This window comes from Scomber scombrus, chromosome 21, assembly GCF_963691925.1.
Source record: "Scomber scombrus chromosome 21, fScoSco1.1, whole genome shotgun sequence".
NCBI lineage: Eukaryota > Metazoa > Chordata > Actinopteri > Scombriformes > Scombridae > Scomber > Scomber scombrus.
The window spans coordinates 8539014-8562905 of record NC_084990.1 but is presented as its reverse complement, the minus strand read 5'-3'; the positions used below and the strand labels follow the sequence as shown (position 1 = coordinate 8562905).

General features: G+C 40.4%; 1 protein-coding gene across 1 annotated transcript in view; it reads right to left on the bottom strand.

Annotated features, from left to right (window-relative positions):
* snx29 (sorting nexin 29) overlaps positions 1–23892 on the bottom strand; it is a 137891-nt gene that overhangs the window by 27531 nt on the left and 86468 nt on the right. The window contains exons 16-18 of the mRNA XM_062442326.1: positions 20549–20665; positions 18927–18982; positions 16913–16994 (exon numbers count right to left, since the gene is read on the bottom strand). Of these exons, the coding sequence (XP_062298310.1) occupies positions 16913–16994; positions 18927–18982; positions 20549–20665 (255 nt within the window). The remainder of the gene's footprint in view (positions 1–16912; positions 16995–18926; positions 18983–20548; positions 20666–23892) is intronic.

The window sequence follows — 23892 nt, the reverse complement described above, 5'->3', positions numbered from 1 at the left end:
TTTTCACAAAGAATTCAGGCGGTGTTAAATATCAGTGCAAGAACATATTAATAAATAAGCACTTTGAAGTGTCAATCACCTGGTTTTCAACAAACGTATATCAGCATACTTGCCTCAATTACTCCATAATGGTAAAAACAGGCATGTCAACAGTTCAAGTGAAGGCCACACTGAGCAATTACTGTAGCAAGTTGAGTGCCAGATGGTTTATAATTTATTCCATACATGCTGAACTGATTAAAAGTTTGTTTTCTCAAATATTTAATATAAGCTTTCTGAAATACCTTGCCTTTGTTTAGCGTGTACTGGAAGAGTCTCAACTTTAGCTAATTAAGCACAGCTGAACCCAATGGGAATACAGTTAATTTTGCAGTAATTTCATCATAAAGTAAAGTACTGAATATATTAAAAATGTTCACCTGATGATGAAGCTTGTTGAAAAGTCAGAGGATCACCAAAGTTATTATAAAATTATGAGTGAGACATGAATGTCAGTACCATATTCCATCCAACAGCTGTCACGACATCTCACTCAAATAACAATAGTGAGCCTCATGGTGGCAATAGGGAAAGGTCAGAGAATCAACAAAGTTTTTTAGTATTTAACTACTGAGAACCATGACTGTTCTAATCAGCCTGGTAAATGGTGAGATATTTCATTGCATATGTGGAAACTTTAAACTGTTGCTGGCGCTAGCGGAATTTCAGTCAATTCTTTATACTTCCTCCTGCTGCTTTAATTACTCACTAGTGCACCGAATGTGTATTGATATTGTGCATTAATAGCTTTTGGTCCCTCCAAATGGCCACTTCACAGGCCTTAAAGCAGCCTCTCAGTGAGTGAGTGTGGGATTTCATAGAGTAATATGTATCTTGAGCCAAAGAGAATCAAACTGTCTTTACCATGACTGTACAGGTTACATAACAAAACAAACAAAACATCATGCTTGAGAGGGAGTGTATGGCAAAAAAGAACTGAGGAAAAATCATCCACTGACTGATTCTACATGTTATATAGCCGCCTACAAGCACATATGTCTCTTGAGTCTATATACTAACAACTAATGGCTGCATTAGCAAAGATTTGACGATAGAATCAGTCCCATAGTGTCTGTAGTTTCTCAGACATCAAATGGCTCCTCACATATGGCAGTATTAGCACAACAGGCTTAATCCACTTTACACCGTCTCATTGGCATACTTATTTATGGCAACACATTAGCCTCTGCACACAGCTACCAGATCCCTCCTCCTGACTAATCACAAATAGTCTTTTATTATCTCTGACAAAAATCTTGGTGACATCCAAACTGCAGCATCCGCGAATATTTCAGCACCGGCGCTTTGATATCTCCAATGAAAGCCATCTTCAAACGGGGAAAGGCCTCTAATCATGGTTCAGAGAGACCTCATGGAAAAGGGTTGATGGGTTTTGGCTGTTGTTGAAAGCTCGACTGTGATGGACACAGTCCTTTTGTCTGTATTTAAATGGCTTATGAGAATATCTGAGAAAGCATAATAATACATTTGATGAAAATATGACCTCAATGAATCAACATAAGAGGAAAAATCCACCTTTGGTTACTGAGGTATCAGCAATTTATGATGTTGGGAAAGGGGTTTTTTCCTCCCCCGTGGCTAAGAGCCTCAATTTACTTTTTTGGTATATTGATGTTCCTACAAAATTGACTCATCTACTACTACTTTAGGCACAAACTGTTTTTCAATTTGGCCTCTCGAGAGTAATGTGGGGGCAGAAAGTTGTCTTTACCTTCATCGTGTGAGTGGATTCCTAGCACGATGAATCACATATAAGGAGGAAGAGGAGTAAAAAAGCACTCACTAACTTAGGACGAAGAAACTGTCGAAACTTTTGGTTTACTGCTGATATTTCAAGACATTCACTAATCAAACTCTCTTATCTACCAATGAAAGCATGGTTAGATACATATATAACTGACCTGCTATCCACAGCGATGAGATAAAACAGAAATGCAGGGTGCATGATAAAAAGACTTACCATTTAAAATGTGTGGACTGTAACTGTAACAGCTCATGGTTGGCATTTTTTCCTAAATGCTAGATTTTAAATGGCCAAACAATGTTGTCATTTATATGAATGATTCAATTCAGAGTGAGATGAGAAGATCAATAAGATTCTATTATGCTAAATATGAAGCTACAACAAGCAGCCAGTTAGCTTAGCTTAACATGTAAACTGGAAGCAATGGAAAACTGCTAGCCTGCTCTGTCTAAAGGTAACAAAATATGCCTACCAGCCCCTCTACAGATCACTAATTGACAAGTTGTATGTCATTTGTTTCATATTTACAAAAACAAGTATGAAATAAAGTCCTGTTATGTGCCAAACTATTTCTTGGTTGGATCCACAGAGTCTCTTCACTGTGAGATTTCCAGGCAACTGGTGGAGTCTGGACCCGGAGCCTGAAAACTAGAAACCTTCTCATCCAGCTCTCAACAAGAAAGCAACTAAATAAGCATGTTGCACAAATTGTCACCTGTCAACTGTTTCCTTTATGCTTGTTTTAAGTACTTCTGAAGTCAACTGTCAGCATTTGTTGCATATTATTTCAAAAAATAAGACTTTCATCCATCACAAAAATATGCTTTATCTCCCAGGCTGTTGTTTGTTCTCTGATGCACCTTGAAAGATTAACTAAACGCTCATTTCAAAGGAACAGACACATTCCTACAGATCAGTGGTTATATTAAAGACATAATGTTATTAAGTGTGAACAGGATCCTCACTTTTAGAGGAGGCACAATGATAAAAAAGTGGTAGAAAATAGCAAACTAATTAGTTCCTCCTTTATGAGATTTTATGTGCTACTTTTGGTGCTTGTCTTTCAACTGAGTGATTAATCGATGACAGTTATCAAATAACATTAGCTACGCCTGGATAGTGACACTATAATAAAAGCTGTTCTCTGTGTTTCCTCAGCCAGCTTCGATGTAAAACGGCTAGCCTGTGCTTTAATCTATTTATTAAGATGTCCATTAGCTGAAACTTCAGTGACTTCAAGCTTGTCTCAGGTCTACATACGTGTCTACAATGGTGCATGATTTCCAAATGCATGTGTTGAATGTGGGAAGTAATTGATGATGATGCAAACACATAAAAGGAAACAAACACACCAAACCAACATCTCTGTGGCTACAGACAACAGCGCAACACCTTCCTGAGGAAAGGAGTGCTTGCATACCATGAAATAACTTCAGAAGCAAAGATCTGAATCGTGAAGTCTGTGAACGGATAATTGCAGCTTTTTCTTTGCTTGACATTTAACTGGATCTTTAGCCTGAGGGGATTCCAACACGCAGGTGGAACTTGAAGCATTCGTGAGCCACAGCTGAGATTTGCAGAAAGTGTAGATGATAATGATGTCTCCCTCCCTGCTGTATTTCTCTAAATCTGTTGTTCCCAGATCTGACAGGCAGGCTAACTGGAGGAGTTCCCACTGTGGCAAAAACTGTGTGCAAACTAGGCCTGTGCCTATTGGCAATCAGATTATACATCAGCGAATAAAGGGGGTCTGGTGCACCTAGCAAGTGTCCAATGTAAGCAGTCTCTTGCTGGTGAGCAGAGACTTTGAAGTTAGCTGAATAGATTTGAACGTAGCACTCCAATGTGTGTACAGTTTAGGCTATTTGTCAGTGAATAAATGCTCCTACTGTGCATTTCGACATGTTGCTGGTGGAGCGGCATGTCCGCCCGTTGACCCTCGTTAATCAGCACGAGTGACGAGTGAATTTTAAATCCTTAATTAAAATCCAGTTTGCCGTCTCTTTTCCATGGAGCTGACAACCCGCATCTCTGTTCTCCAGATGCCTGCTCACCAAAACTTTGCTCTGAGTTCCATAAGAGTGCTTAATGATATGGATACGATTTGGATTGTGATATTAAAGCTATGATAATTAAGTTAAACAGAAAATGATGCTGTGATATTTTCACACCAAGTACAGACATAGACTTTTAAAAGGGAGCCATTGCTTGAATAGAGGAGACATTTCTATTGAATAGAATTTTTCAAATGTTAAATAAGTTTTTATTCACATAACTTTAACTGTATAGCTTAAAGCTATATTAAAGGTTTGATTAGTGTAAAGCTCTGTCAGATGTTGGGAACATACTCAAGCTCCCTTAAGGTGGACTTACTATTCTCATTTACTGGCAACCGATAACAGAAAAATGGCTGCCGAGTATCTCCTGAGTTTTGCTCAGCCTCCTCCAAAAGCTGCTGGTCTTGACATTCTACAAAATTAGACACTGTGTGGAGAGGAGCCAGTGGATGCAGATGAGGAAGAGACAAGAAACAGGAGGAGGAGGAGGAGGGAGGAGGCATAATGTTGGTATTAGAAGAGGAGGAAGAGGAGGAGGAAGAACTAAAGACATTAAGAGAAGGAGGTACTGCAGTTAAATCTTTAAGAGAAAACAAGAAAAATAGATGGAAGGGCAAGGAAAGGAATGACACCAACAACCTACTGTGTACACTTTTGAGCAGCTTGATTCATGGATTTGATGGTGTTACAGTTCCTCCAGGGGAATATAAAGACTTTTCACATGTTGAACCATACCCTTACGTTGGATAACTATTCCCTGTCTACAGATAAAGGCTGAGATATTTATTTTGGCAGATAAAATTAAAGCATTCACCTCTAGTTTGTCCTACACCCTCCGTCTCTGCTCGAGGAAGGTTGCTGGAGGTTTATGAGGTAGAGGTGAGCTCTTAAAACACAGAGGGGAAAAAGACAATCTCTCTAATGTGCCTCACCAATTACCTTACCCCTCCCTGACTTCTTCTCTTGCAGTGAGATATTTGACAGGAAGACCTCAACAGTTTCATGCATGCATGTACTAAAATTACATTTATTTTACTTTATCTAACCATCCACATACTGTCTATTGTGAAAATATTCCTAGGGGAAAGTAAATGTAGCAAACACATGAATACATCTCATTGTTTAAAAAAGGGAAGTATCTGGTGTCAAGGATCCTCCTCATTACAAAGAAATAACTGATACAAAAAAAGAGGTGTTTTTTTCACACATTTTACCAACTAAACATACCTCTCCTACATCTCTGTCAAATATTTTATTTTGCTATTTGAATTGAAGAAAATGTCACATCACTCTACAAATATCAGCAAACACTCTCTTTGCTGCCAATCCCTGAGTGCATTTTGCTGCTTTTGAAAGACAGAATTTTGTGGAAATAAACATGAGAACTGGTGAGCAGACGGCATGTAGGTTTACAGTATAACCAGAATGCAAAGATCTGTGTTTTACTTAATACATACAGCAGATAGTCAAATCATCACTGTGGTCCATGCTGAAATATCTCGATTTATAATTGGATGGATTGCTATCAAATTATAAACAGACATTCATGGTCCCCACAGGCTGAAGCCTCAGAGACTTGTTTTTGTGGCAGTGTAACAACCAGCACAAGCAGTGCTCTGACAGTTTGGTATTTTCTGCCTTCAGCTGCAGATTTGCGGTACTGTGTGTTCATGTTGTGGCTCCAAAATAATTTCCTATAGCAGCTAATATATTTGTTGAGCTGTTGTTGTCATGCTTCTGTAATTGGCTCAGCTGAGATTGTATCTATTAATTGCCACCACCTGTGATCTATATTCTATTTCACCCAGCCCTTTTGCACCTTGTGTTGCTGTGTATGAACCAAAACAGCAGCACTCTCAAAGATATGACCATGGGTGAGGGTTGGAACATAGACCGACTGGTCAATTTTGGTTCAGCTCTCTTTTCATCACAATAGTCCAGCACAATGCCCGCATTACTGCTGATGCTACACAGATCCACGTGTCACCCTCACGATCATTCTCACCATCACTTGTGAACAAAACCACAAGATACTTGAACTCAATTCCAACCCTGAGGGAGCAGTCCACTTTTTTGGGTGACAGTGTGCCAACAGAATCACATCGTCTGCAAAGAACAGAGAAACAATCCAAAGAACCTCAAACCGGTTTATGTCCCAGACCTCACCTATGGTCACAACCTTTGGGTAATGACTTAAAGAATGAGATCATGGATACAAGTGGCTGAAATGAGTTTCCTCCAGAGGGTTTCTGTGGTCAGCCTTAGAGATATGGTGAGAAGCTTGGGCATCCAGGGAGAGCTTGGACAAGAGCCACTGCTCCTTCACATTGAAAGGTGCCAGCTAAGTTTGTTTGGGCACCTGGTTAGGATGCCTCCTGGCTTCCTCTCTCTGAAAGTGTTCCAGGCTCCGTCCAACTGGAAAGAGAACCCAAGGCAGACCAGAAACAGGTTTAAGGGACTATATATCTCTTCTCCCTCAGGAGGCGCTGGAGATTTTGTCGAGTTGAGGTATGATTGGGTTTCCTTACTCAGTCTGATGTCACAGCAGCCCTCCTCATGTCCTGAATAAGCCGCGTAAATGGATGGAATGGATGGATAGACTTGAAGATGTCCCCTTAGTCTAATCACCCAAGACTACCAGTTTGACTAACAAAAAAATTCTCCCAGAACCTATGGTTACTCTTCAAAATATCTTGTTTTGTCCGACCATGGTTCAAAACCCAAACGTTAAGGTTTATTATCATAAAAAGAGAAAATATTCACATTTGGGAAGCTGAAACCTGTCAGCGTTTTCAATTTTTGCTCAAAACTTGCTTTTAAACAATTGCTCTATTAATACAATCATATTGCAGCTCTACATTTGACTTTCTCCAGTGCTTTGGTTTATGACCATATACTTAAACTAGTGATGCCTTAGTCATACTTTGTTTTGAATGCAAATAAGCAAACGTTGCTAAACCAAAATGGTGTGCATGATAAACATTGCTTGTCAAAACATTTACATGTCAATGTCATCATTGTAAGTATGTAAGCATGCTGCAAGCTGCTAAAAGCAGAAGTACAGCTTCACAGAGAAGCTATCGTGGCTGTAGACTCTTGTATGTAATGGACAAATCCATCATAAAGGAAGTTGACAAAATACTGCAATGCAATTTAATGAGTTATGTGTGTGGCAGCTCTTGCAGTAGTCACTTGAATTAAAGTCTTATTGATGAAGTGTTGTTTTCTTCATTTGCAAAGCAGCATCAATATATCATTTTTGGCAGAATTTACATTGATGCTTGATGTTATATAGACTTATTCACAAAGAGGAGAAATATTTACAGTAAGGTCTGTGGAAAAGTCTGAATGTAGGTGGTAAAAACTCTTTCAGGTACAGAACATCGGGACATTAACTGTTCATCGAATCCCTCTCATTATAAAATATAACTTTCAAGGCCCAGAGGGGGGAAAAAACAGCTCTTTCTATTTTCCAGGCTTCTCCTTCGCTTCCTCACACAGAACAGCCATCAATACACCAGACACTGAAAGCTTGTTATCACTTGAGGACTCAGCACAAGTTCTTTAAGACCGGCGGGTGGTAACCAGATATGAGCGCTCAACGTCTAAGTTGGAGGCTACCTTGGAAAAACTGTGACGCCCCAGTGGGAGGACAAGCCGCAGCTCTTATCTTCATCTTTTATCACAATTGCTTCCCTTATTCTGTTCTCTTCATCTCCCACCCCCTACTCCTGTCAGCTCCCTCCCTCCCACACCTCCTCTTTGTGTGTCCCTCCCTTGAACACTTGACTAAAAACTCAGTCACGGTAGGAGACTCGTTCTCTCTTCCCCCTTTCATGTGAATGAGTGAGTCACCGACAAGTCCTGAGAGTTGGCTTTAAGCTTAGTAAGGAAGCTGGTGAGCAAATGATTGAGAGTAAAGGCGGGGAGTGAAGGATGTAGAGCAAAGCAGAGCTGAATGAGAGAGAAAGAAAAGAGGGGAGTTGAAAGCTGAGTGATGAGAAAAAACGAAGCATGAGAGGGAGATAATTAGAGACACAAACAAAATGGGTAACTAAAAACTGAGAGTAACAAGGGAGAGGGGAGCATAGAGAGCAGAGCAGGTGAGGTTAGGCAGACTGACAAATCATGTTCTATCCAGAGATTTAATCAGATGTCTCGAGGCTAAAGCAGAGATCATCACACTCCCTCCTGACTCCCTCGAAGGCACCGTCAGCAGTCAAATCCTGATTTTGCCGCCCTATCCCCACAGGGAGAGAGGGGGCCGTGCCAAGATCCCATCCCACCTCTCACATCCCATTTCCAGCTGCTAACGACACATCTTTGAAGTTTTTATTGGAGGGCGGCTCGCTGATGAAGCGCCACAGCAGGACTTCACCTCAGCTCTGACTGCCAGACGCCCTTCAAGAGCCTGTAAAGCTCAGTGTTGCTCGGCTGTGCTAAGCAGGGTGAAAATCCAAACGGTGTAGAGACAAAGATGCTGTTCAGTGAAAAAGACTGCAGCACTTACCAGCAGAAAAGACATTTGAACTCACTAGCTAAAGGTATGGTGCAATAAAATGGAAAATCCACTCAACCAAATATCATTATCACAAATTATAGGCTTCAGAGATTCAGAGCTTGCAAATCAAAGCAGGGTGGCTTTACAATTATATAATGCGCAGAGTGAAATCAGCACCTATACAATGTCATGGATTCCAATAACAACGCACTGCAATACCTTTGTGACAATTTTAATGTTAAAGTTTTTTGTCACGTGTCAGAAATGTGTTTCTATGTCATTCTATAGTTATCTTAGACGCCATATCTTATTGCACAGTCCAACACAACAACACCACAAATCTCAGGCTCATAAATTACCATAGAGAGAATACATATCTATACATCTGACTCTCTTTTACATGTTTTTCATAATTGTTATTTAAAGTATTTGAATTTCAATGACATTTACATTTCAAGATTAACTGTAATCTTGTATTTACTGTTACTGCTCTCTATTAAAATCTTGGCTTTCATGTATTAAATATCTTTACTGAAGCATTTAGTTTGTTTTATGTTATGTGTTTAAGCACAATAAAAGGATATTTGTTGATAATTTCATAATTTGCAGATTATTTTAATAATTAATCGATTAGATGTTAAGCCTATATCCGAGGTGAAATTGCTTCTATTCCAGTTCAACCTTACTATCTCATAAGAAAAAAATAAGTAATTTGTAATGGTGAAGTAGAACGAGGAAATATTTGTCACCTTTCCTTAAAAAATGACAATAAGTTACCAGATAGTTTTTTCTGTTGAACAACAAATCTATTAAAAAATTATTTTCAGCTGTAAATGTTATCAGATTTATATTACTGTACAGTATTGATATGTGTATCTGCCTCAAAGATCCTGTATTTGTCGGTCCCTACTGAAGACCTATCCCTATTATACTGTTTATTGCAGGGCTGTTGTATTGGTTTGCATGATATTGCACAAGTGCTCCTTTCATTGTGTTCTGCTCTGTGATCAATAGACTGGCGATAACAGTCAAAAAGTCACAGTGCATGTCCATCAACAGCAATGCATCCTGTTTAAGTACAATTGAACAATACATTGAACCTCAACCTACCCATTGTATATGGCTCTGGATGAGAGGCACTGACTTAAGTACCTACAATGGAAATGTAATGTGAATTATGCTGATGCTGAAATTGATGTGGTGTCCTTGCTGCAGTGTGCAGCAGTAAAAGCAGTCAGCATCCGAGCCTTCACCAGGATGTTTAATCTAAGACTGATGGATGTAAGACCAAGACAACGATTCTAATTATCATCATCATCATTGTAAAACATTTATCATTACCATCATCAACACAAGTTATCGCCTTCTGTCACCAACCAGCCATTACCATAACCATATTCACTCATATACACGTCCACACACACACACAGATTCTTGTATGAGCATGACAGCATGCAGACAAAGAAAAAATTATATATATATTTAAAAACAGAACATCCATCTGTCTTTGAATGTAACACAAGCACTCTCTCACACACACATACACACTCAAAGTTCATATTAATACATATGGATGTATTACCTCATCTGCATAGCTTAAGCAGCCCATCACCATGCGGTCTGAGCCTCTGGCTAATCAGCGCAACTCACACTAAGCGAGGCTGGATGTAAAGTTTACCGCCTCAGCAGCCACAAGTCTCCAAAGCTAACCCCGCTAAACTCAATGGTTAATATAGAAATTACAGGTACTAATACATTTCCCACATTGCCTTTCTCTAGGGACGGCAGTCCATGGCAGGCAGTGGGGCACACATCTGAAAGAGTGTCAGCGAGGACGTCTCAATTATTCATTGAGTAGCTGATATATGTGGTTTCATATGGTGCATATTAAAGGCTTCGGGAGGCACGGGGAAGCCAAAGATGGTTTATGTAACTGCTATTAATTGGGATCTCTCTCTCTCAAACCCAACGCAAGCAGCTACAGTTAAAGGTACTGTATTGTATGTATGACGACAAGCATGAAAAGATAATACAAAGGTATCTTTTAAAAATGCAGTGGACACGAGTGTGAATATGCTTTTAACCCAGAGTACAATACATCTTCAATATAATGCGGTTCTATAGAGATAGAAAAAGAAGTGTGAAGGACAGAAAGAGGAAAGTTAGAGTAGACATCCAGCCTCATTAGCATAATTAAAACAGTGAGAAGTTTGCAGTGAGTCCCTGACTTTGTGTGGACATTATAGACTCAGCTTTTTGCTGATCAAAGAGAATTGCTCATTGGGAATACAGTATATCTATTAAATGTATATATGTAAAGCAGCTAGTGAGGCTCAGGGGTGCTAGTTCAATATTTCTATATACTTAATGTACATACACTCCATTTCCACTGCATCCCATTTGCACCATGCCATGCTGATTTGAACAAATCTGTTTTTTCTAGTGAACAGTCCACAATTTTCACCTCTGAGGATAAAATAAATTTAAGAAGGGTTCATCTTTGTCTCATCCAGGAAGTAGCGAGAGGTTAAATCCATGATTCATTATTGCTGTCAAACTGCTGTGGAAGTAGGAGGGACTCACTCATTTTTGCCTTGGAACTCATCATGAGAAGCAACCCCACCCTCCAAATCTATCTAATCACTGTGAATGCAAAATAATTGGTAGAAAACTGATAAAAGAGCAGGAAGAAGTCAAAAGAAAAAAAGGGGGGTAAACTGGAAGAAGGAGAGAGTTGAGGGAAGAAAAGAGGGAGGAAAGTACAGATGGATCAAAAGAACCAGAGAGAGAGATAATGAAAGAAACCTCAGAAAAGTAGGAGGGGGAGAGAGGTCGAGAGATGGATGATGATGAGGGGCTAAATCCGTGAATAGGGCAGTATACACAATGAGTTTGTTGGGCTGAAACGCTTGAATAAAATCCCACTTCATTGCTGGCTGAAGCATTAAGAAGATATAGATGAAGGTGACTTATATTCTATATTAGTTTTCAGGTTTTTATATTAGTGATTAAAAGTTGCAGAAGGTGAAACTTTTCCACTTTTTCTGCCCTAACATTAATAGCATGTTAGTGCGTCAGTACTGTATGTGTGTTTGAAGGGGGGTTAAGTAGTGACTAATCAGGCCTTCCAAAGCTCCTTGTTTTTCCTTCTTCTGGTGTAAACTGACAGAAAGAAGTGTGAAGATGTTTGACCAAAACTGCAGAGGAAAATGTATTTATCAGGAATTCACACCACAAGCGACTTGTGAAATTTCTCTCCGAAGGCCTCGTCAGACTGTGCGACTGAGTTGGCAACTGAACAAAATTATATTCTCTTTGTTCACAAGGGAAAACTTCATTATGGCTTAACAAAGTCAGTTGCCTTGCAAGAAATATACAGCTCCTGCTGCTATAACCTCACAGGTACGACACCCCCTAACCAACTACTCGAAAGCTCCCATAAGACAGCTGCATGGCAACAGTGGGTTTCTCAGCAGGAGAGCGTCTGACAGTAAAAATACCTTGAGCAAAATAGCATTATTCATAGTTAAAGGCTTTTATGTTGTATTGCATAATAACATGAGGTGAGTGACAAGCCCTGACTTCACCTTTGTCTCACTCCACTCCTCTGAGATATGATGAAGATATGTCGAAAAAAACTTGTCAGAGGGAGCATTTCATCTTTGGAGAAGTTGACACACATCTGTCACATTGTGTTGCATCACGTCATGTCAGTTGATGCCCAAAAAAACCTCACAGAACGCACCAAATAGAATAATTGAAGGTACTGTAGTTGGGATGTGCCAATCCGGTAAATGAATGCCATGTAATTGTCGTTCTTTTGGAGCAGCTACCTACGTATCCTGACAAGTCAATTCATGTTGGTGTGTGTCAATGCACTCATATATCTTATTGCATTGAAAACAATGATATGCATCAAGGGCTTGTGTTGATCTTTGTAGTCAACAAACCAAAAGGCAGAGTAACTTTTAACTCAAAGATGCGGATGCCAGATTGTTGGTAGCGTGGTAGATAGGTACCACACCCAAAAAGAGCTACCACCAGCAGTTGGTTAGCTTACCTTGGCACGAAGACGAGGGAGTGGGGACACAGTTAATATTTCTTGGTCCAGAGCTAACAATGTCTACCTACGAGCACATCTAAAGATCTCTAATTAACATTATATATCTGGTTGACTGACTACTTCTTGGCCAGGGCCAGTTACCAAGAAGAATGTCAAGAACTAAGAACATAATTCATTTTGCAGGTATCTGGTCATTAACCAAAGTACTGGACAAATGAAACTTTGGACCTTGATCAGGGCTACTGTAGGTATCAGTACTCGATACCTTTAAGGTATCGACCAAAATAAATCAGTACCAAGTAGTATCAAAACGTCTCCCGTCAAACAATACCTGTAATCGATCCTTTTTGCACCCAGAGCTAGAAAATATGACTATTTGTATGGACTTGCTCACAGACAATCAACCCAAGAGTTCTTCCATTTAATGCAATGGGTATCAAATGAAGTACCCAATTGGTATCAGTATCACTTTAAGGGTACATGGATTGGTACTGGTATCATCATTTTTTAAACAACACTCAGCCCTAACCTTGATGATGGTGCTGAATGACTAAAATCAGGGATCACCAAAGTTACTACAAATAATCCTGAGAGGAACAAAAATGTGTGTACCAAACTTTATGGTCATCCAAACAGTTGTTGTAAAGATTATTCTACCGAAAATCCAAGTTGGGGGATAAACTCAGTAAGCTTCACCCTCTGGGGACTATGAGTAGAAATATCATGTAAATCCATCCAACAGTTGTTGAGGATGTTTCAGTCTGGACCAAACTTGTCGACTGACCAACCGACATTGCCATCCCTTGAGCCAAATACCTCTCCTTTTTAGTTTGTCACTTTCTTTCCCAAACAACTAATTTGGTTCGCAGATGAGTTTTAGCTAATGGTCTTATTGCACACACAACTCCACAATGTAGACCCTGATAACAAGCACCTCATTTCTCGAGGAAAGAGTTCCTCATCAGCTCCCAAGTGATGCTATTTTCACAACACAATACTGGTTTAAAATACACAGGTAATGAAAACACAGACACTCGTGCACACACCATATGACTCCTTGTGTTCGTTGACGGCGTGCAAATGATTCTTGCTACTCTCCCCTCATAATAGCCTATATTGTTGGTATAGGGTGGGAGGGGGACACTGATTTGCCGCAGCTGGTATAATTCTCTCATTATGAGTTCAGAAAGCGAAAAGAGTCACAGGGAGGGATGGAGCGACGGAGGGATGAAGCCCAGAGGCACGGCATGCCACAAAGAGCAAAAACCCGGCTGATAATGGAGCAAATCTATCAGTCTCTCACGCTCCATCTCTGTCTGTCTCTCGTCATCCATCCACAAGCCTTACTGAGCTGTAGATGGAAGTCATTTCAGAAAGAGAGAAAAGTAGCTCTGGAGAAAAAAAAATGCAAAGAGGGAAAATGGAGTACAAGCAGTTCTACCCTCGCCATAATGCCCTCCAATCTGGATGAGAGAGGGAGATGGATGGGCAGGATAAAAAAGAAGGGCAGAAGAGAAGAGAGCAAAAAGCAGACATTTAGGGACACGCGACATGAGAGGGGGTGTTTCCTCCTCTCTGGGAGAGCTTAGCAGCAGCACAGGGCTGTTAGCCTGCTTATTTTCAACCACAAGGTTGCTGTGACCTAACTTAGGCTCCGGCTTCTAAAATCCCATTCACTCTCCAAGCCTCCCAAAACCCTCTCTAGCTTTGGCTATGGCTCATTTCTCTCATCATTGGTTCAATTTTGCAAGCATATGTGTGTTCAAGAACGTGAAAGAAAACTAGAAAAAACAAAACAAAAAAATAACACCTATGCACCCACATGAGGGTATTTTAAAGAGACCCCTGCCTTCTCCCCGTGATACTCTTTAGTCTGTAAGGCTATTGGCTCAGTATTCAATCACCACAACCACCTCACCTTAACAACAATGACTCCAGTAACCTTGGCTATCCATTAGCCTGTCTAAGAACAAAAGCTGTTTCCATAGGGAGCCATTAGACGAATATAGCTCTGGGAGGGGAAGTATCCAATACACCAGATGGGCTGTGCTTTATACCAGCTCCAGGGCTGGACAGCAGTCTCACAGAGACCGTTATTGAGAAAGAGAAATTAAGCTCAATCAGTGCAACACATGAAAATATATTTAGGTTTGATGCTGGAGTCAATCCATGAATCTAATAACTGCAGGTGGGAACTGATGATTGCCCAAAGCAGTCATGATATTGATGTACTCCAAGGTGTTTCACATACTTTTATACCCCATTATCATGTATAGAAAACCATCCATCGACCATCAAGAAGAAATTGATTTCTTTTATCTGTTGATAGAAAATGGGCACCTTAACATTATGGTTATACAAACCTGGTGCAACACTAGTCTGTAACAAACTCTCTGAATCAGCAGTACCATCACAATGCACCCACCTGTAAGTATTGCTGAATAAATAAGCTTCACTTTCCCTATACTGAGGTGCAATTTAAATGTGAGCCGCTTTCCACAGAGCATTTTACCAGCATCAATACAGAAAATGCTAATTCTAAATTATTTTCAACACATTTGGTGAGAAATGCCCAAATACATTTGTCACTGTGTCCACAAAGGGAAAACACTGACCCACAAATCTGTGCGAGTGAGTCTACGGCTGTTGAGTGATGGGAACAAGAGAAATTACAACAATGCATCTCATTTGCCATCGTCATGCTTCTGTCCTGTCAGAAGGACGGAGATAATTTCACACAAAAAGGTGTCAGACAGCTCTCAGCAACAGCTCTGAGTTGTGAATTTACATCTATTATGTATAAGTTGAGCCGGGCTGAGCTCGGGAGCCAGCCAGTCCTGACTATCAGCTAGAGCTGAGGATGTGTCACTTGTCTCTTCTGTCCCATATGGTTTCCCCTGACTAACGTTACAGCTGTACCTCCTGGCTACAGAGCAGATAAAAGCACAGTGTGTGAGTATGTGTGGGTGTATGTGTGTGTGTGTGTGTGTGTGTGTGTGTGTGTGTGTGTGTGTGTGTGTGTGTGTGTGTGTGTGTGTGTGTGTGTGTGTGTGTGTGTCTGTGTGTGTGTCTGTGTGTGTGTGTGTGTGTGTGTGTGTGTCTTTCTGTGTGACAAGTGGTTCTGTGTGACAAGTGGTTCTGTACAGTGTGAACAAGTCTGTCTACTGTACTGTGCTTGCATGTGTTTCTCACGTGTATCTGCATGTGTATACATGTGTGTGTGTGTTTGTGTGTGAACCCTACATTTTTATGATTTCTGTAAATACCTATCCTACCAATCTTTCTGTGTGTGTGTGTGTGTGTGTGTGTGTGTGTGTGTGTGTGTGTGTGTGTGTGTGTGTGTGTGTGTGTGTGTGTGTGTGTGTGTGCGTGTGTGTGTGTGTGTGTGTGTGTGTGTGTGTCTGTCCGTCTCAAGAAGCTGAACCAAGTGACTGAATGTCTGAGTGTGTGTATGTGTTTCTATCTCACATGGGGGACAGCTGTGGTACGAGAGCTGAGGTGTAACACCTTGTTAATGTGACAGACAGTAAAACTGTCACCGAGGGAATGAGCCACCATTGTCTACTTTGCTCGATAACGTGACAGATACAAGAAGCAGCAGCAGTTCAGTTTGTTGAGCAGCTCTCGAGTCCAGTTCCCAACACACCTCGCTAAGATAAGTATCCCCCACAGAGCTCAAGAACCAGTATTAGGTGTTGAGTCAAATTGCGTGAAACTCCTGGGTGTAAATGTCAGGGCACGAATATATTTATTAACCGTCATTTTATTTAAAAATGTATAAAGGAAGCAAGAGAAATACATATAATAAAGCCATGAAGGGTGGCAGTGGATGAAGCTGGTTAAAGAGTAACCGCCAGTATGGGACACTCTAAGAAGTGGACGTACCTACGAGGAGGCAGCTCACCATGTATGGGTTGAGGGATTTCGACAGGGTTGTTGCACAAACAATACGAGAGTAGATGGGTTAGGGTTAGGGTTAGCAAGAAATCTGTGTAAGCTATAACACATCTGGGAGTAAGCAGAGGTTATTTGAGTGTGAGGGCAAGGTTTGAGGCAAAGAATTAGAAAATCTGAATGTGAAATCCATAAATCATGCTCTCAATTTGAACAACCACTCTCTTGAATAAAGATAGTGGATAGATAATAAAGAAGCCCCATAGTTTGTCCCCTCCTATTCAAATCTAAGGCTAAATGGTTTTGTTTGACCTCATGAGCTCACAGCTGAAGGGGAAAAAAGCCCTGGGAGCAGCAATGCTAATGAATGCTGCTGCTAATGAGGTATTAAGACAAACTTTGGTTAATGTATGATTATTTCAGGGCTTGCTTATTTGTTCCCTCGCTCCGCGGCTTAATGGACTTATACCCCTAGCCCTCTTTATTTTTGTCTACAGGTATACTGCAGTAAAATACATTCATAGGAAGACTGTATGTGCTTGTATCGTCCAGTAAGCAGAATCCACAGCTCAAGCAGACATATCAAAGTTTACCTGATAGACGTGGTAGGCGTTGGCAGCTCTGCCCTGCAGGAACACAGAGGGGATCCACACGTTGATGAGAGCGCGATGAGCCCTGAGTGACACAAACAACAACCATTGCCATCATCATCATCATCATTATCATTATCACTGGCAGCAGCAACATCAACAGTGTGTCAGCACTACGCTTGGAGAGCTACAGCAAATTACAGCTCACTCTGGTAAAACACCTCCAAATCTAATTTGGTCATGAACCAAGAGCTCGGAACGAATGAATGAATATATGAAATCAAACAGTGTTTAAGCTCTGCTCACTTGGTAAACTTGAGAAAGAATAGTTCATGCTGAGAAAGCAGATTTTAAGAGGATGTAGGGACGGATTAAGCCACAGTGAGATGTTAGCTATTAAAAGATACAAAAGAAGAGAGAATCCCAAGATAAGAGTGAAAACAGATCAAAGGAATTTTAAAATTTGGAAACTTTCCATGGGAATTAGCAGGAATAAATGGGAATTAACAGGAATATATGGGAACTAAGGGAAATAAACTGGAATATTACAAAATTGCATGTTAGCCTATAACAGGGAACTTAAATGTAGTTAGAAAAACACATCTGGTAGCATAATCTTGGTCAAAACAACCAGATTTAATGCAAATACAGTTGAATATGTACCTTATTCTTCAATCACATGCACATAGAACATTAATTATTGCAGGGCCTCACCCCCTACATGCACTGTGCATTCCTCCATCACATGAACACATGATTTCCAGAAGGGAATATGTTTATTTTACTCAACATTCATGTTTTTGTTGTTCAATGAAGGAATTGATTAAAGTTATTTGACTAATCTCAAATAAAACACTCAAAATGTCATTTTTATTCAATATTATTAGTTTGCATGCATGTCTGCTTATGACCACATGAAATGTTAAGGTTTGTATTTGTATTTGCAACCCTTCATGCTGCATATAGTGTTTATTAGAGGTGAAGCCAAACCCCAATACAGAATTCGGAAAAGCACAAATAGAGTGTCTTTTGGAAAATTTGTTTTGTACAAATATATTTTTTTAATAATGTATTTTTCAGGAAGGGACAAAAAACATCAATAAATAGCTTCAGATTATTATTAAAGGACACTGTCATATCCTAAAATTAGAAGTGTATTTTTCCTTTCATTCAAATACGAATAATTTTGCTGCTTCAATAAATACAGATACAGATAAAAACACTCTCTGCACATCTCTGCTGTTTACACTATAAACATTTGAACATTCCTGATCAATATTTTGTACCTTTCATTTACCTTCTATTCATTGTATAATTTAAACCTGTAAAAGCTCGTTTTGTTTGTTTGTTAATGTCTTTCTTCTGTTTTTACATGATTTAGGATTACTTAATTTGATTGGTTGGTTTTTTTTTTTTTACCGTTATGTACCGCAACAATATCCTTGTATGTGCGAACCTGCAGTAATAAACTTAGTTTAGCTTAGCTTTGTTGTTTTTCACACTCCTGGTTTCTGTTCGGATTAAACAAACAAGATGAAAATGTGTTAATTAGTGATTTAGAGAGGTGTTGTTGGGTAGATGTTGTTACCTGTTAACAGAGACAGGCTAGCACTTGTTTCCAGCAATGCTAACCGCCTGCTGGCAGTAGCTTCATATTTACCGTAGCTACACCTTCAAATATTTACTGTACAGACATGAGAGCGATATCAATCTCATCTAACTCCTGTATAAACATATGTCCAAATATTGCCAAACTGTTCCTTTAATCAAAAGTAGCAAGTGCTTGAACATAGTGAAATACATTGTACTAGAAAGGACACTGTAAAGAAAACAAAGGCAATATATTCATTAAAAAGTTTTTTTCATTACATTGATAAAGGATGTAATTCAAAATGTAATTTATGGTTCTTTCAAAACACATTTGCTGTGGCAAATTAATTGTCAACAAACATTATTTTTCAGAGATAGTTGAGGGGAACGAGTGTAAGGGAGGAAAAATAAAGAGATAAATTCTTACGTTTCAAAATCTGAGAGGCTGGGGTCATCTGAAGTCTGGCTTAAATCACCTGGAACCTGAAAAAAAGAGAGATTGATAATTAAGTGAGAGATTCATTACGCATACACGCTCATATATTACAAACTCATACACAAATATAGCAAACACAGACGCACATACACACAGATCAGCTGGTATAGAGTTCTGCAGTATACTGTTTGTTCAGCTGGAAAAAACATCTGGAATTCCTCTGCATGCACATATGCGTTGTATGTGACGCTGTCAGTGTCCTCCACTGCTGTCGGGTAATCCAGATGTGACACCCTCAGTGCGTTTGTATGTGTGTTGATGTGTGTGCGAGTTCATCAAGCCTATTATTTGTCACTCTCCTTCCATTCGTCCAGATCCCTTGAGGAACAACATTTGTTGGTCATCTGAATGACAGTGTGTGTGTGTGTGTGTGTGTGTGTGTGTGTGTGTGTGTGTGTGTGTGTGTGTGTGTGTGTGTGTGTGTGTATGTGTGCGTGTGCGTATGTGTTTTGTGTGTGTTTGAGACTTATCCATAGCTGCCCTTTCAGCTTCTCAGCTCTTCCTGACAGACTATCTAAATCTAAGCTAAAACACTGTCACCACCGCGCAGTGGGGTCCCTGCAGCCTCCAGGCTATGATCAAACGCTCCCAGAGTGACACACTCACACACACACTCACACACACACACACACACACACACACGCGCACACACACGCGCACACACACGCACACACACACAACCACACACCATGAAAGTAATAGAAGTGTGAGTGGTGGAGAGAGAGTCACAGAAGTATAGAGGCAGAAATAAAGTGACCACAGTTTGGTCATCTGCAGCAGCTCGGGGGAGCTGTAAGCATGAAGCACACAGGAGCCAGAGATGGACACACACACACACACACAAACAGAGTGAGTGGTCCAGCAGAGCAGGGCTGAAGCTGAGGGATAAGAGGCCGTATCGTCCGCTTGGGGCACTCATCACTGCTGCTGCATCAACTCACACCGAGAATATAGTGTGTGTGTATGTGTGTGTGTGTCCAGACTGCTTCAAGCTCCCCTGAGCATGACCAGATGTTGGCATTCTGTGTGTGTTTGTCATTATTGTAGAGGACAACTTTGAAAAGTATGAGGCAAAAGTAGTTTGTTTCTGAGTAGCTTTTACACATGAGAAGTGGACAGTTAGCATTAGCATTGATAGCCGCAGTGGCTGAACAGACAGCAAAAGAGCAAAGAGTCAAATTTCATCAACAGAGAAGCAGAAATATGTCAGTGCTAAACAAAATGATTAATTATTTCTGGGGAATTCAGTGCAGAAGCGCCGACTGAAAATGAAAACACAGGAAAGTGCAGTTAACCATTATTGGCAGCCACTAACCGTAGAGGAAAACTGCAAAAACAAACAGTGGAAGTGGAGATAAAAGTCAAACAGAATCACTAGAGGGAGAGTCAAGAAAATGGCAGGTTGAGAGAGAGAGAGAGAGAGAGAGAGAGAGAGAGAGAGAGAGAGAGAGAGAGAGAGAGAGAGAGCGGGGAGGCAGGAAGAAACCTGCAGAGAAATTAGATGAGGGGAAACATCAGTGTGAGTGTGTGTGTGTGTGTGTCGTGTTACTCACTGGTCCTCTGAGGTCAATGAGTTCCTGTCTCATCTGGACAATGAGGTGGTCTTTGGCCATGAGGGATCGGTACAGGCGCTCATTAAACTCTATCAACTCACCGTGCATCTCGGCCACCTGCAGAACACACACGTACACACACACAAAAGAAAAAAAGGCATTCAAATCAATCAGGTTATAAAACATCACACGATTATGTCAACAACAAAAAAACTAGACTGTAGAAGATCATGTAGAACAACTTATACAGTATACAGCGTGAGTTCGTTCAAAGCTACAATTCTCAGTTTTCAGTTAAAACACAAACGGCAGGAGCGCTCCAGGTGAGATATAATGAAGGTTGACAGCAGGACAGATTCTGGGAAACAGTCAAACCCCTGACAGAGAAGGGAGGGATGGAGAAAGAAAGAAGGTGAAAGAAAGAGGGGGTAAAACTAGTTCATGTCCTAATCAGTCAGACTCCTGCCAGCCTGCTAATCAATTGTCTTCAGCTCTAACTAACCTTGACATGGTATTATTCACATCAGTGTATGTGCTCATGCAAATATGACCGTGCTGTGTGTGTGTGTGTGTGTGTGTGTGTGTGTGTGTGTGTGTGTGTGTGTGTGTGTGTGTGTGTGTGTGTGTGTGTGTGTGTGTGTGTGTTCCCCAAGACTCTCTGCCTAACCAGGCTGGACAGGTCTTTGTCAGGAGACTGACAGCTGTGACACACACTGTGCTGTATGGAGAACACCTGCTATCACAGAGCACCGGCGCCCGATGACAGGTGAGGCGAGCCGCTGCTCCGACACCGACCTTTCTACATTAACTTATTCACATCCCATTAAAGAGCCCACACATGTCTATGAAAGGAGGAGGAGAGGCTTCTTACGCAACAACAAGCATGACAATCATAATGAACTGGAGTTATAAAAACAAGAGATTAGTGTCAAAGTGCAGCTCTGTTTTGGCACCGGTACATCTAAAATGTAGTATTACAACAAAGCCTCATAATGTAGATGACCAGAAAGTAGGAGCATATTTCAAACACAACCAATACTGATATCAGCAGAGCTTTAATATGAATACCTAAGACAAAACTCATATTTAACTCAATTTTTTGCTTCAATGAAAGCACGTAAAACCCGTTTTATCGATGTGAATTTAAAGATCTTCTACATACATGTTTGAAGATGTATATTAAATACTCTACTTTGAATAATAATTTGTGACTAATATGTTTTTTCACACCCAAAAATCATTAGTTATCTTGTTAAAATCCTTGAAATGACATCACTTCTCTCTCATTCATAGAAAAATGCAGAATCCGTGAATATTTTGCATTTGAAGAGTTGAACAGCTGGACACAAGATGCCTCCTACATCACTGTAAAGTCCATTCTCAGTGTTTGTGCACTGGAGGCTTCAAAGTTCCACATCACACTCATGTAAGTTGAATACTGGGGAAAGATTGGCCCCAGACTAGTCGCAATGCCAGAAATCACATTTGTAGAGACACATATTAAACTTTCCAATTTCAGCAGACCAATGTGTAAACAGCCTTCTAATGTCAAACTCTGTCTCCCATTTGTTTGAAAGTCAAAGAACACACATATAATCTCTGTTATCTTTTGAAAAATAAAGGTTAAATAAAGAATGTATGTGCTGAGCATCAATAACTAATGACTCATGTTCGTGACTCCTGATAGGTGACCCTTTATTTCATTCTTACTGTCACCTGTCTGCATGAAAACAAGCAGCCTACAGTTCATTGAGTCTGGCACTGCTGGTCGTTAGGCGCCAACTCTAGCGCAGGGCTTTTCAAGTTGGCTGTGAATCCATCCTTTTTGGCTCTGTGAGAAAAATAGCTCTCGATTTTTCTTCCTCCTGGCTCCAGTTTATTCACCCAGTTAAGTCAGACTTCAGTCACAGTCAGGAGCTAGATTGCAGCTATGTCTATCAATCCTTCACTGTGTGACCCAGCCACACACTGATGCCCTCTAGAGGTGATGCAGCAGTGACATTTCAGAGAGTTTTTTTTTTTTTTCCTTTTGGCCAATGTTTTCAAAATTGTGTAAAATTCAGTACCGAGTCTTCTGCACTGGTATCAAAGTAGTTTCAAACCTTCAGTTGCCATGACAACCGGATTTCAAAAAAACACAAAAAGCAAGGCTCCAGCACATGTGTAGTTCCCACCTTTGGAACAGACTGCCTCTGGGCCAAATAATAACAAATATGTCTCTTCCTGAGAGCTCTATTGAGCCAAACTGTGAAATCTAAGAACATAAATTAATACAGAAACAGAAACTGATGCAAAAGCAATCATCCAAGTTTCACACCTATACCTGAACTATGCCCCTGGACCCTCTGCCTATACGGTCATCATTGGTCATTGTGGCCTACGACCAATGACATCATCTTATCGACAAAACTCCAGCTCCCCCTTTGTTTTTTCTCTTCTCCTCTGATAGTTCTCTGATATCCACTGTGTTGTTGTGATATTTAGTCAGAGTTATATCCAGTAACTATTACGTCTTCCATACAAACTAATCTCTTTCCTAACCTGGCACCATTACCCTACACAGGTCCCGTGCATGTACTTTGAATTGGCCTTAAACATAGTCACATATGCACAGAGGAAAAGTTCCCAATTTACATACTTGCAGGAGAGACACGTACACATGCGTCGTCTCATCCCCCATCATTTTTTTTGTGTCCAAGCCGCCATTTTCGGTCCAAATCTGCCATCTTCCCTTTTGTCTGTTTCCTCCCACACACACGTAGTCTCGTCCCTGCCATTTTTGCGCCCAAGCCGCCATTTTGGGTTGAAGCCCAACTTTTTCCTTTTGTCTTCCCCCAAATACTTTTGAATATACATGCTGGTCTATTTAATGTTGCACAGGAGTGAATGCGGCCAACCTCTTCTATTCAGAACTCCAAAACCCTTCAACCTTTAGTAGTTACTGAAATGGTCATTTAGGTTGTAGTCCGAATTGATAGTTTAGTATATCTGATGAGATAGGCGAAAGGCGATGCACCAAGTTTAATTCTATTATTTACAGTACTATAAACATTGATTATCTATTATTGATAGTCTTTTTAAGCAGGATGCACCAACAAAGAGCTATGTTCCACAGCATTCAGTATATTTTAAAAGCCTTAATTGCAAAATGACTGCAGTATTCAACACCACACACAGCAAGGCCACAGAGCTCCTATCACACTCTGAATCAGGCGGTCTGCTGTATATTTTGGAGCCGCGAGCAGCACGGCTTAAAATGAATTTGAAAATCCCAAAAAAAAAACTTCAACACAAGATGCTAAAAAATCGGCTTGTGTGATCTCTCCAAATAGCTCTGCAGCAGT